General features: G+C 41.5%; 1 protein-coding gene across 1 annotated transcript in view; it reads left to right on the top strand.

Moving 5' to 3' along the window:
- Nucleotides 1-14,797, top strand: part of mv (lysosomal-trafficking regulator mauve) — a 94,920-nt gene that overhangs the window by 30,287 nt on the left and 49,836 nt on the right. Inside the window, exons 2-3 of the mRNA XM_019061635.2 lie at nucleotides 11,407-11,492; nucleotides 14,191-14,356. Coding sequence (XP_018917180.2) covers nucleotides 11,407-11,492; nucleotides 14,191-14,356 — 252 coding nt within the window. The remainder of the gene's footprint in view (nucleotides 1-11,406; nucleotides 11,493-14,190; nucleotides 14,357-14,797) is intronic.

Raw genomic sequence — 14,797 nt, 5'->3', positions numbered from 1 at the left:
GAGCGTGTCTTATCTAAACGCGATTCTGTGACAAGCTCAACTCGACCCATAAGGAAGCACAATCTCTAGTTCATTTTATAGCGACGAAATACGTGCCCTTAACTTCCCTATCTATACGAGTGCCTGTGCCTTTATACAAATAATTATTCAGAAGTAATGGTTTCCAATCGCTGAACTTACCAAGAAATACCCACCAAAACACGATTCTGCGGTGATCCATCAATGTTCGTGATAATCCCCGGAGGTAGGACTCAACTGCATTTTGCAATTAGTAACTGCTATTAATTCCTGATTAATCCACAAAAGTACTACCTGCTTCAGGAAACTAATGGCACGGAAGCTGTTTCCAAAATGAGCCAGTAACAGGATGGATTCAAATCATTGTAAAACCTATTGAAGTTTATTTTCTTTGCCCTGCGTTGAAGTCTCCTTCGTGTTATACTGTGCTTATATTGAAGGTGAAATATTATGCATTCTGACAGTAGTGTTTTAAAACATGATCGTTCTCGTAATAACGGACCATTATACTGTATAACAAATTAAGCACTTCGAATCGTGTTTCCTCATCAAAATTTCACAATACGCACAACATAAAATTCCAAATTCCAAATTCAGCCCAGAATTGAGGTATTGACGTTCACGTTGTTCGTCGTTAAAACTTGCGGCTCGCTAAAATATGGAAGTCTACCCATATCGAATAGCTCGTTGAACTAATTTCAGTGCCCGTACCGATGATTTGGACGTATTTATGTCAAACGGAACTATGTGCATTATGACGTGAACCCTCTCATGTATATATTCTTATGGGTCTCAGGGCTCATGTCTTAATGCACATAGTTCCGTTTGACAGAAATACGTCCGTTTAATACGTCGTCTCCTGGACGAAAGCACGTAACTCCATTCCAAGCTCGCCAAGTTGACTGAAACAATTAAGTTATCTAACACCAATGTACGTGTGCAATTTTTATCCAAAAATTGTCTGATATTTGCATGAAATCTCAGGGAAAATCAGTGGAATTTTCAGTTTAAAATGTCCAAGACTTTCCTAATTTATATTATTTATATATGTTTGTATAATTTGCGAGGGGAAACTTAACAACATTGGGATGAAGTTACGTTCTTTCGTGAGGGAATCATCGAATTCTCTCGACCGTGACGTGTTAAAATTTTCTAGACGACTAACACCATACATTAGAACACGAAGGAATTTTTTGTTAGAGATCGCAACAATGATTTGTCAAATGATAAGTTTGCATTTGATGGCCTGCTTGATCTTCTTTAATTTTGGTTCTTTTGCAGGCGAAAAATTTGAATTTACTGTACGTAGTGTAATTTAAAGTGACTAATTTATTGCATGCATTTCATCATTTTGGTTGTTGTATGTCATTCATTTTATTCTAAGCCTAGATCAAGTAGATGCAGATTTAATCTGTAAATCACCTCTATTTTCGAAAAACGGCAGAGAGTTTTAATATTCCGGTCAGATCATTATGAGTAGACTAAGTCTTTGTACTAATGAAACGTAATAACGACTGAATTATGTTTTCAACATCAGTTTAAGCTCTCACCAATTTAGTATCTAGCTGCATTTTTTATTTTATTTCGGTGCAATATTATGACTTATGATTTGTGACCGTCCGTAAGAAATAACCTTCGCGCTAAAAACCTCAAAACGGATATGTTTTCATCCCTGCCCAGACGTGTAATTTGTAAATGCCTTTGTCGAGAAATTGCGTAAGCACCTATGTTCAGGGTGTCTAGTAGTTCCGGAAATAGTACTGATTTTTTAAGGGAGGTCCGGAAGTACTAAAGAAGTGCGGAAGTCCTCCGAGGAGGTCCGGAATTTTTCCCGAATACTACGCGAGTTTTTAATAACGCCTTGAAAGTATGCAATTCCCTACGCGTTGATTCATAGAGTAGTGTTTGCCTGCAAGATCGCGATTGTGCTGTCAGTTGATCTTCAAGCCACTAAGGGAATTTTATGTCCCTAATGTCGAAAATTCAAATGAAGGTACTGAAAAAGTACTGAATTTCTCTGCTTAGAAGGCACCGAATCTCTTGGGAAAGTATCGAAAAATTACTATACTCGTACTACTGGTTTTTGGCCAGCCTGTCTTATTAGACATCCTGATGTTCTAAAGTAACCCTTCCTATGCATTTAATGAACATGTTTTTCAAACTGGAAAGGATGTATCGGATGAAAATATACCGGGTCCGCTCTTCCTCTTGGCCATCGAATCTCCTCCTATCGAATTTGTTTTTTCAAGTGTGTGTGTGTTTAATTTCACAATCAGCCTCAGCTGAATCATGAATATGTGGAAAAAATGAAGTTTACAGTGGCGCTTTGGTGTTTTTGTTTCAGCGGATGAAATGTCGGCACCGCAACGAACGCAGTGTTTAGTATTCGTTCTGCATGCGGGAAATCCGAAAGGTAAAAGCAGACCTTGCAGTAGTTTTCCGAGCCCAGAAAAAGTGGAAGCGTTCGCTCTGCTCCCCCACACGGTCAAACGCGACCATCCGGAGGTGCTGGCCCTCTTCTCCCAGAATGGAGTCTCGGTCGTCGACCCGGACAGCGAGTACCCTTCTCTGTGCGCAGGAGCCAAGAACAACCGAGTAGAGTTACTCGAACTCCTGTTGGACGAGGATGGGGAGACCTACGGCTCCGACACCAAGTCGTTGGGGTACCTCCATGTTGCCGTCCATACCGGTAACAGAAGACTCGCCAAACTCCTCTTCCCGAGGAAGATCATCGTCCACCCTCAGGCGAAGCTTGACTTGTCGAACGCCCGTCTAGCGATAGACGAGGAAAACGGGAAATTCCTGGAGCAACTCCTGGCCAACGGCAACGACGTTTCCTATCGGCGACCCGAAGGGGGGACTTTCTTGCATCTGGTCGTGGAGCAGTGTCACGAGTCCCTGTTGACGTCGCTTGTCAGGGTCGGTGCCGATGTCAACGCCGCGAAGAGAGACGGGTGGACACCTCTTCATATCGCCGCCGATAAGGGCTTCGTCCGGATGACCGAACGACTTCTGCGGAGCGGTTCCAACGTCCACGCTAAGCTCACCGCTAACTCGCAGTTGAAGAATGCCACGCCGCTCCAATTGGCGGTGGCCAAAGACCATGTGGATGTCGCGCGGCTCCTGTTGGCGAGTGGCTCCGATGTAGACGCCCATTCTCACACCGGCCAGACCGTCCTGCAACTCGCCATCGAGAGAGGCTGCCTGGGCTCGGTCGAGCAACTCCTGAAACACGGCCCGGACGTGAGGAACAAGAGCAATTACGACGCCTTCCGCCTCGCGTTGAACGAGACTCGGCCGGTGTACAGTGATATAGTCGCGAGACTTTTTGATTATGGGTTCAGTATAAGCTCGGACGACATCAGCAACTTCGCTATGCTCCGTGGAGCGGTTCGTCTGAACTGCATCCCCATCGTCTTGAAATTCCTGGAGCACGATGTTAATTTAAACGATCACGAGAGACACGGCGAGATCAGGTCTCTTCTACACGTGGCCGTCGAGCACGCCGCGGAGGAAATGGTGGGGTTATTGTTGGAGAATGGCGCGTGCATCGAATCTAATTGTTACTATCTGAATAGGACCCCAATATTCGCCGCGGCGACGAAGGGGCGTTTAGAGAATCTGAAGCTGCTTCTTCGCTCCGGCGCCAAGGTCGACGTGAAAGATATCTTCGGCCTGACTCCACTCCTAGCCTCGTCCGAGAACGGCCACCCTGGAGTCGTGGAAGCTCTCCTCGACAGTGGCGCCGACGTCAATGTCGTTTGCGAGAAGTGTCGGAGTGCAATGTTTTACGCTGTGACCAACGGCCACGCAAGAGTCGCAGAAGTTCTGTCACGGTTCGGCGCCAGCAGTAACAGCAGAGACCGGTTCGGCCTGACTCCTCTTCACGTAGCGTGCACGAAAGGTAACTCGGAGCTGGTCGAGATCCTGCTCCGGAACGACACGGACGTGAACGCTCGGTGCTCCAGAGGGAGGACGGCTCTGTGGCTTGCGGCAGAGAAGGGCTTCAAAGAGGTGATAGAGCAGTTGCTCGCGTCGGACGCTAACGTCGATTGCAGGGCCGAGGGTGGCATGACGCCGCTGCACGTGGTCGCCCGCCTGGGTTCCGCCGACATCGCTAACGTCCTGTTGAAGAACGGCGCGGACGTCAATGCGACGTGCTACAAAAGAAGGACGCCCCTTTTCTACGCCGTTATCGGAGGTCACTTCGACGTGACGGAATCGCTGCTGAAACTGGGCGCGGACACCGACTCCAAAGATGTCGACCACAAGACTCCTCTGTACGCAGCCGCGGTCGAAGGGACGAAGAGTTGGACGATCACCACCAGCGGCGAGGAACCTCACGACACCAACGTGGAACGGTCAGTGGTTGAACTTCTGTTGAGGTTCGGAGCTCGCCTCGACTTCATCCTCAGGTCGAAACCGGTCGTGTTCGACTTGGCCGTGTTCTCGAGCACCGATGTTTTCAAGACCATCCTCGAGTTTTGTTTCGTGGAGAGCGAGCTCTTCGACGAGGCTCGACTGTGCGAATTGTTCGACGCGACGAGGCACCTAGTCTACCTAGGCTTGAAGTTGGTTCATTTCGTGAAAGCTGGCGATGTATTTGCGCAGCATGTCGTGAAAGTCAGAGCTCTAAGGGCTGCCCTCCGCAGAGACTTGCCGCAACCCATCTGGTACTGCAAAGATAAGAGTCTCGACGAATTTGCGAGGGATTGCGAGGAAGAGCTTCTGAGACTGAGAAATGAGAATATAGGTGACACTACGATAATGCTGCACGACGTGCTGACCAAAGACTCGAGGAAGGTCGCTGGATTCTTGAGAAACGATAGCATTGCTTGCATTTTAAAGAACAGAGGCTACAGAGCAGAGTTTCCGATCTACGCCGGGATTATAGATTGTCAGTTCTTGAAAGGCAATCTCCAGAAGGAGCTAATGAGGCAGTGCACCAGAGCATGCCATTTGTTTCTCAGCTGTTTCCGGACGTTGCCCTATGACGTCAAAGAAAGAATCCTCTCCTATTTGTCTTTCGCGGATTTGAAAAGTCTGCTACGAGCATGCAGGATACCTCTAGTCATTGTCTAAAGTAGTTTTTGTTTATTGTAAGATCTTATCTGATTTAAAATTATCATTTGTTAAATGGACGTATTTCTGTTGAACGGAACTAAGCGCCAATTTGAGTTCCTTTTGAGGATTTTAGAAAGCCGGATAGCGCGTTCTGTCAAACGGAACTAAGCGCCATGGAAAAGCATTGCGAGTACAGGACGGGACGAGCCCGACGCCCGTTTCCGCCGCCAATCCAAGCCCCCCCCTCCCCCCCCTCTACCTTTCTCCCCGTATGGCGCTTAGTTCCGTTTGACAGAAATACGTCAAAATAACTGAGCTACATTGAACGTGTCATGCTTTTAAACAATTTCACGCGGCGCAAAAATTTAGTCAGTCGTAAGCAAATTGTAGCACTACTTAATACATTCCAGGGAAGCAGATACTTTGTTTCTAAGTTCCGAGTGGGTTTTGAGATACAGCCATCAACTCTTGCCAATCCGGAAATTTGACCAATGAGTTTAGCGGAAAGGAGGGGTGTCGAATAGGGTCGTTTTTGGGCCCACGTTCGTTGAATGTGCATGCCAAGTTGCATTTTTCTACGGAAAAATTGCGGTATTTTTTAATTAAGTTGCCATTCTTCTACGATTTATCGGCGATGAAATCGCTAGGATCATCAATATCTGAGCGATTATCCTCAATCTTGTCGCAATTTTATCCCTATAAAATTGCGTTCTATGAAATCGATTTTTTTTTTCAATTCATCCAGGGTTGCCACAGTCAGGGAAAACCGGGAAGTGTCAGGGAATTTTAAAAAGTCAGGGAAAACCGAGAAATGTCAGGGAAAATGACGAAAATGTCAGGGAAAATGTTAAATCACTTTCATTTGCTTTCTAGAATGGGTTTGAGATTTCGAACAACAAATTTTGCCTGAGAACTATTTTCAATTATGTCCTCTTAACCATCCGTCACATCTTCAATCGTCAGGGAATTCCAACAAAATGTGTACGGGAAATGTCAGAGAATTTCGTTCTCTAAATTCTGTGGCAACCCTGTTCATCATAATTTTTGGTTCGATAATAATTCGATGAATCGCCGTCGATAAAATCGCGGTTTTATTGTAAATTTCAGCGATGAAATTTCGAATTTTTATCCGATAATATTGCAATAAATCGACGTCGATATAATCGCGATACATTCTTCGATCAAATTCCTTTTTATTCCTTCTTGCTACTTGAGATAGGACGGAGTGCATCATGACTCGGTCAAGTTCGAGTCCTTTCCAGGTCTAATACTGGCCCAAACATGGGTTTAAGGGCCAATTCGTCGCCTTCCTGACATGAGGGCGTAACTGCACTCGACGATGAACCCTTTTGTCCTTATAACTCAGTGCTTTCTCGGGCTCATCTCAAATTGTAGTTACGCCCTTACGTCAGCCAAGCAACGAATTTTGGCGAAAAATGCGAGTTTTGCGGGTTTGCGGTCAATTGCTGGAAAATGCGGCTTTTTCGCCAAAACCGGTCTTCTAACCCATGTTTAGATCAGTATTGCACCTAAAAAGAGACCGAAAAAGACCAGGTCATGATGTGTGTGTAAGCCGCTTTTACGGCGCGCTAGAACTCTCTGCGACGCCTACTCGCCACAGGAATCTGTCATGGTAGAGATCCTCCGGGTGCTGACATCTCTCCATCTCTTCACGGATGGCTCCAAGTCATGATGCGTTCTGTAAAATATAAACCCTCAATGAGCAAAAAATCGTAGAGCTGAGGAAATTTAACCAAGGTGGGCCCAAAAGATGCCCTTATCGACACTCTTCAATCTTTCCAATAACGTTAAGAAATTACAAGAATGCGCCGAAAAAGAAGTGAAGTTGATTTAACATTCTGAGTGTAAAAGAAGCGTGCAAGAACTTATCAAATGCTGAATTACCTGCAACAGTAGTTTGTTATACATCTTGGCATTGCTAAAGTAACTGCTGTAGCGAGTAACTCAGCATTTTATAAGTTTTCGCACACTATTTTTACATCCAGAATCTTAAATTAACTTCATTTTTTTTTCGGTGCGGTCAAACAGAGCTGTAGCCTCTTTAGGTTCCTCCTGCAAAGTTTGCCCTAATTTATCCAGCCCGAACTTTTCTGTACCTCTAACTCATTGTACATGCGCGCAGTTAGTCAGCGATCCCGTGAACTTTAATTATTAGTTTTATATCGAATGGTTTTGTTACAAACAAACATATTTGTTAATACAAACAAGATAGTCCATTTATGTTAAAAACAACCTGTGTATTTTTCAAAATTTCTGGCTGAAGTATCCTCACCGTCTCATTCCCGGCGATTTTTTCAGCTCTTATTACCCTAAATTCAATCGAACGTCTGCGTGAGTAGTCTTAATCTTGACCGCCAGTTGGTCAACTTATTTAAGGGTCAATTGTGCTGTCTAAAAATGTCTAAAAGTGATCGTTTCAAAGTTGCATGTCTAACGTCAGATTAGGTAGCTTAAAATTCTGACCTCGCCCTTAATAACCTCATGAGAATGTTGTTATTTTTCAATCGATCAGGCTAGTTCATTAAAATTTGTCACCAAATATTAGGGAAATAGGGGGATGATAATTGACAGACAAAGCGATAGACAAAGAAAACCAAGGGAGTATGGAGCAATCTCATTGGTTGAAACGGGTGCTTCTCATAGACTAAGGGGGAAATTATGGACTAAGTGCAGGGTCTCTGGTGGGTTGACGTTAGTCAGTCTTCTATTTACCTCGATCCTTTGTCCATCCCAAACACCCATTTCAACCTATAGGATCGCTTTATTTTCCCTCTGTCTCTTATGTCTATCGCTTTGTCTATCAATTTCAATAATCAGTCCGCAGCCAATCTCGTTAGTTCGTAAGGGGATCGTATGGTTTCCTTTTTTTTAGTTGAGTAAGTACGTAATCATTTCACCTTAAAAGACAGTTCTTTATGTTTTCCCCGATATTTTTCCTTATTATTAATTTCTTACATTGTGTACTCGTTTTAGTCGAGTATCCCGTTAGATTTGGCTTATTTTAAAAAGCCGTTTTCCTAATGTTTAGACCTTTGGTCTTTTATACGATAGTATAAGTAAGAGACACCTGTTTGATGAATAGGTTGCACTCTCTAATAATTTTTGAGCGGGTTTTAGTCCAAACTTAATTACTTGCGATTAGTTAAAAACTCGAAGTCTGTTCATCGTGGCGATCTGAGCTCTAAAAATTATTTTTTCGTATTGAATATTTGCATTTTAACCATCGGCTCTCTGAAAAGTCTCTTCTTATTTTGCTTCTCAAGTAAATTTAGTATCCAGTCTCTAGTGTATATATTTTGCCGCTTGTACAATTTTATTGTAAAAAATATTAAATAAGCTCAAACGTATAAGTTTTTTTCTTCCAATAATTTCTTCTAGTTTTGTGAAGACGTTATCCATAGAGCTTGAAACCTTCACAGTCTCATAAGGAAAACACTTTTTCCTTGAGTAGTTTAACCTATAGAAACTTAAATAAATAGAAAAACTCAAAAGTTTACTCATCATCTGATTCATTGCGTGCGTGGCGAATAAAGCCCTTGACTTTGCAGGTTCAGATTTATCAAATTCCAGTGATGAATATTATAGCCGCAACACACCTTTATTTACCTACGATATTCGGCTCAGAAGTGTCATCGTATAAAGTAGGATAACTGAAATTCAAAATAAATTTTCTTTTACCTGAGGGTAAATCATTGAAACTGACATGATGACTGATCTTGAACGACACACTGACGTGGCGTGCTTTGCAACACATCGATTGATTTGACGTTTAAAACCATGGAAAAGGGTCGATTAACAGGGTGTTTGCAACGGACACCTTAATAATCGATTCTTTACCATAGCTTCAAATGGGGGAATATCGATAAACGATCATTTACGCTTCTGCATTGGAATGGCGTTAATTGTCAGAGTCCTACATTACAGCGTTATTTGTCGATGTTTGTAGATTGACAAGCTTTTGATCAAATTTCAGCAAATACTTCATAATTTTGAATCAAAGATCACATAAAAATGGAGGATTTCGACATAATTTTTCCACTTTTCACTTACAATAATTAAATCCTCAATATCCCGTCTAGGGCCACGATTAAGACTCAACTGAACGCTTTTCGAATGATCCTCATCGACAAAAAAGTTTACAATTTGTGCTTTGTCAATCGACAAAGCAGCAATTTAGTGGCTTAGAGGACAAGGCACATTAGTGTAGTTTGTTATTTTTTTTTTTTTTTTGCTATTTCGAGAAATACGTGTTTGAAGTTTCGTAATTACATGCATCCTTAAAGGCTGGAAGAAAGTTCAAACTGACTTTTTGATGCTTAAAAACTGGAATTTGGGATCGAATTTTTCGCAGAATACGCATTATGACTTGTTTTCTTGAAATCATTACTATCTCAATTTTTTTCAAAAACTGCCTTTATGCGCCTTGTCCTCCAAGCCCCTCAATTAGACTGAGTTCATCAGAAAGGAACCAACCTACATTTTCGAAAAAACTGAGTTAAGAATGTTTTTGAGTTCCACTAGTCTTATATATGTAGGTATTTCCCCGCCAAAAACTGAAAGTCAAGAAAAAAAAATTACTCTGTGTTAAGAGGGGTTAAAGTTTATTTTCAACATTGAGCCTTATGGAGAAAAAAAAACTTCACCCCTTTTTTTCTCAGTTCCAACTTTATGTGGATTGGTTCCTTTCTGTTAAACTCGGTCCAATTTTAAGCTTCGATATTCTACCCGCAACGACCCAATTTCTGATACCTACTCGATCCAAAAGTTGTCGGATGATCCTGATCGACAAGTAACATTGAAAGATCGGGCACCATCGTTTGATTTCCGTCGACAGGGGAACGATATAGTTTCAAGAATCAAGCTCCAGATTTTGGGCTTGAAAAGTCTCCAAAGAGCTCACCCAACGCAAGGATGAATGAAATTATCAGCGGCCACCACCTCTCTTAAGCATGTGTACCAAGTCAGTGAAGAACACCTGCAAACTTATTATTGAAATTGATAGACAAAGCGATAGACAAAGAAGCAATAAGGAGTATGGAACGATCCTATTAGTTAATTTGGGTGGTTGCAATAGATATAAGGAGGTAGGTAATAGATTAACTTACGGCAACTACTGCTTGGAGACCCTTTAGTTAGTCCATCATTTTCTCCCCTATAAGAACCACCCAAATCAACCGATATGACTCCATACTCCGTATATCTCCTTTGTCTATAGCTTTGTCTATTAATTTCAACCATCAGACCGCAAGATTCTGAAAAGTACCGATTAAAAAAATTGGTTTTTCTATTTTTAGCTTCATTAAAATCAGTGAAAGTTCAGAGAGACAATTGTCACACCCATAATGCAAACGTTTGCGTTATTTTAGAAGAGGAAATCCGAAAATATGAAACGAATGATCGGGGATTAAAATGCAAGTCCCTTTATTTAATAATTTTATCAACTATGTATCTATAGAATTCACCGGGACCCATTTTCTACAGTAGATTTCGATGTAGCCTCTAGAGGCTACATTAAACAGTCTAACGATTTGTTGCAGCAGTGTAGAAAAGACATTACTTTTGAGACGGAAAAAATTATTGTCCAGAAATGTTCAAACAATCGTCAAACTTCGTGAAACCACTGCTGCTATTTTTTGGCCTGGACGTTAATTTTCACAGCTTTCTTTAATATTACAAAATGTTGCCCAAGGATCTCTTTTGCTTTGATTTCGGAAATACTGTCACATCAATATTTCATTCCCATTTGCTGCCAATGTAGCTGTCAATATTTTCAGGTAAAATTGCAATACCTAATATTTTTTGAAAATTTTACCTTCTGCCTCAACAGCAATTTTAGGCATAACGCTATTGCCGCTGGTCCTCTTGTAAGAAAGGCAACTCTGTTGGAAATTTTCTTTTGGCATCCAACAAATGGACTGCATTTTGCAATTAGGAACTATAAATTCCGGCCCGATTTAAAAATAACGTATGTGCCGTTAGTTTCCCTATGCACATAAGTGTTTTTTCAGATGAGCCAGAATTTATAGATCCAAATTGCAAAAAGCAGTCCAAATATGTAGACGTAAAAGCATTAACACTGAAGCATGCTATCTCACATACAACACAATCTAGGTGTTGTTTTTCTTGCGAATGTCTAAGCTTTGATTGTTTAATCTTCAATGCATCTGTCACTAGCTATCATTATCCTGCACTAACAATATATGTACATTGTCATGAAAAGTTATAAATTATTTTCTTTTCCATTCTTCTACACTGGTTTTCCCGCAGTTATTCGCTTATTAACTTCTCTCTATTTTGTTTCAGAGATCATCCTGGTTCGACATATTCCTATCGGAATTTCTCATTGAAATCAAAGATGGAAAGCAGCCATCAGAAATTGTTTCATTTAGGTAATTTTCTATCTTATGATTTTTTTTAAAGCTACAGCAAGATTCTCGAGACTGACGGAATGAATTTTGTCGTTTACTTTTCCAATGTCAACTTCTGCCTGTCCTCTTTTCTTAATCCCTTCAGCACCAAGTTACGGGTCACGAGACTTAAGTTGCAGACAGTCCTCCCTTTTTTTAACCAAAGTCCTCAATAGTTTCCCCTTGAAGACTTACGTACCTATTAGGAAACTTTCCTCAAAAACCTGGACTTACCTCCATTTGAATGGTGTGAAAACATAAATGTCAGAATAATCGAATAGATATTTTTTCTTCCTCTCTTGAAGATTTTTTCATGTACGCGGGCCGATCACGTGACCGAGAAGTTCTTGCACCATTGCTTTAAACCAGGCCAGGGTAAAGTATTGCACTTTGTGAACACTTCAAGCACCCTTCCAAAAATTAAGCCTCGCTTCCAGTTGCCTGAAAGTTTCGCCAACAAAACGGATTAATTTTTAATTAGAAAGAACAATCATTAGACTTCCAATGGGCCAGTTGCGCTGGTCAAGGAATCGTGTTTTGATGCTTGATTCTTGTAGATTATCTAAAAATAATGAGATCTGTCCGAACCGCAACTTTCTATGTTCAATAATAACCGAGATATCGCCCTTTGAAAAGTCGGGTTCTTAACTTCATCCACCGCGGTAGTGACATTCTTGATTTCTTCCACCTTGCTTTCATCAGTCAGTGGTTCAGTGGTTTCACTGGTGACTCAACGTGAAACTTGGATGAAGGCAAGGTGGAAGAAACCACAGGCCACAGATGTCACTGCCGCGGTGGATGACGTCAATAACCCGACTTTTCAAGGGGCGATATCTATATATTTAATATCCTAAGGCCTTTTTTGGCCTCATACAGTTTGTGCTAATTCGATCTCGGAAACTACTGGACCGATTTTTTTCGTCTCCGTTAATCTTGAATGTAGAAACTTGCGGTTTAGACGGATCTTATTGTTTTTAGCTGGTCTACAAGAATCAAGCATCAAAACCCGATTCCATGACCAGCGCACCCATTCTTTTGTACCTTTATTCTCATTGAGAAATCTAGATTCTTTGGAACCAAAATTTTGATTCTCAAAATACTGTACCATTATTCAATTTACAGGTTTCAACTGTCAGGACACATGACACAATTCCAAGATTCGAACACTGTACCAATATTTTTTTCTGCAACAGCCTGAAATTAATATTTATCATTCTCTACCTACCAAAGAAGACAAATATACAAATACAATAATGATGCATGCAACCTCATTAGAGTAATAAGCAAAAACTACATATATTGTAGATAATCGAAATAATAAACTCAAACTCTCCAAAAACATTGAATAAAATAGACCTTTCATTTTGTAGCGGGTATATGCTTTTTCTCCCATAATATATCGAGGGTAAAACCACTAGACCATGTAACTCGGTTCGCGACGCTGCAGACTTCTTGGCATACTTTCTGTTTTAAATGGAAAACCTCTCAAAGTCCATTCTCGAAAATTTGTTTTATTTTTCGAAGAAAACTCTACGAGAATATCAAGGAATGATATTAATCTGTTCTCCTTCAAAAAAAATAAAATGGGAACAGCGAAGACTTTTAAATACGCCGAACGAGATACGCGTGGTCTGATATAGTTTCACCGTCGATTTGTTCTTTTTTTGTCTTAGTTTTTATTCTTACGGCAGGGCCGGATTTACCTACTTGCCGCCCATGGGCTGCCTGTATTTTGCCGCCTCCTTATCATTCTTATTGAAACATCAATAAAAACCATCAAGTGAACGTGCCAGCGGGGGAGGGGTGCATAAGACGCGTTTACTCGTGTTGAACACGCATGTTTTGGGAATGCCCTGTCAACACTACTACCTAGCATAAGTTAAGTTTCGTAAACCTATCTCTGTGTGGACAAGGCCTTTCATTCATAAGAAATGAACAAAAAAATTATGAGAGAACAAACATGAATGTGGTTTAATGATTTTAACTACCGCCGCCGCGCCGCGCAGACCGCACCGTGTTTGGCGCAATGCATGAAGTATTCACGCAGTCTTGTAGGCGCCATGCTTTTCGCGCTGACCGCACTGTGTTTGGCGCAATGCGTGAAGTATTCATGCATTCTTGTAGGCGCTATCCGTTTCACGCTGACCGCAATGACTGCACTGTGTTTGATGCAATGCGTGAAGTATTCGTGCAGTCTTGAAGGCGCTAATATGTGTTACATGCCGATCGCCGCGCCGAGGGCTTCTCCTTTTCATCTCAAGTCCTCTTCATCATTGCTCTCTGCGCCGCGCCGTTCCAGACCAAATTGCGTGTTTGGTTTCTCTCTTAACTCGACTACTTAAAGGTGGTGTCTCTTGCATCACTGAAAGACGACAAAATAAAAAAAATTGCTATACTCTCAGGAAATGAGAGATTTTGTCACCTTTTCGCGTTTGTAATTTTTTTTCTAATTCCGATTATTTTATACCTACATTTAAAAAAATTGCAAAATTTGCCGCCCTCTAGATTTGCCGCCATGGGCCGCGGCCCATGTGGCCACCCCCTTAATCCGGCCGCCCTGCCTTACGGGTCTTTTATTTTTTTTAGTTTTTATTTATTTTTTTTATGTTTTATTTTCATTTTTTTGTTCGGTTGCCATCACAAGCGTACGTTTTAATGCACTATGCCATTTTATTTTCAGCTCATCGAATGTCATTGCGAGCATCATTGCTGCTGAGTTTTTGAAAGATGTCCACAATATCTCTGTACAAGCGGGAAATGAAGAGTTCTCATCCCTCATCCGCCAACACTTGCTGAACGGCAGGGGCTGGCGCTGTTTAGCAGTTCTACAGTGTCTTGGTGTCCAGGTATCATAATTTTCAAGATAATTTAAGTTCTTCGATTCATTATACAGTGGACCACTAGACAAGGTACGAATTAAAGGATTCTGATACATGTTTCTTAACCAAAATTTCACGCAAAACACGATTCGCGCAACGAAAATGACTGAAACCAACTCCTAAGGAAGATATTAACGTTTTTATTTTACATTGGTCACGAAGAATTTGAACTGCCTGCTCACAAGAAACTCAAAGCTCTACGTGAGTCAAATCGCGCACTACAACGGTTTCAGCAATCTTCTCAATCAAGCAATGTTCATTTCCACCATGTGTTGTTCAAACTTTAAGCAATTTGCTATAGCTGAGCCAAAGCGTCAAGATTGAGGTTGCCAGATTTTTATATCGCAGAGACTGTCATGATAAACGTTTAGCGCGCGATGTGAATCACGTAGAGCATTGAGTTTTTCA

This window comes from Bemisia tabaci, chromosome 9 (assembly GCF_918797505.1).
Source record: "Bemisia tabaci chromosome 9, PGI_BMITA_v3".
NCBI lineage: Eukaryota > Metazoa > Arthropoda > Insecta > Hemiptera > Aleyrodidae > Bemisia > Bemisia tabaci.
Note: the sequence above shows the minus strand (reverse complement) of the source record. Positions and strands in the feature narration are given on the sequence as shown.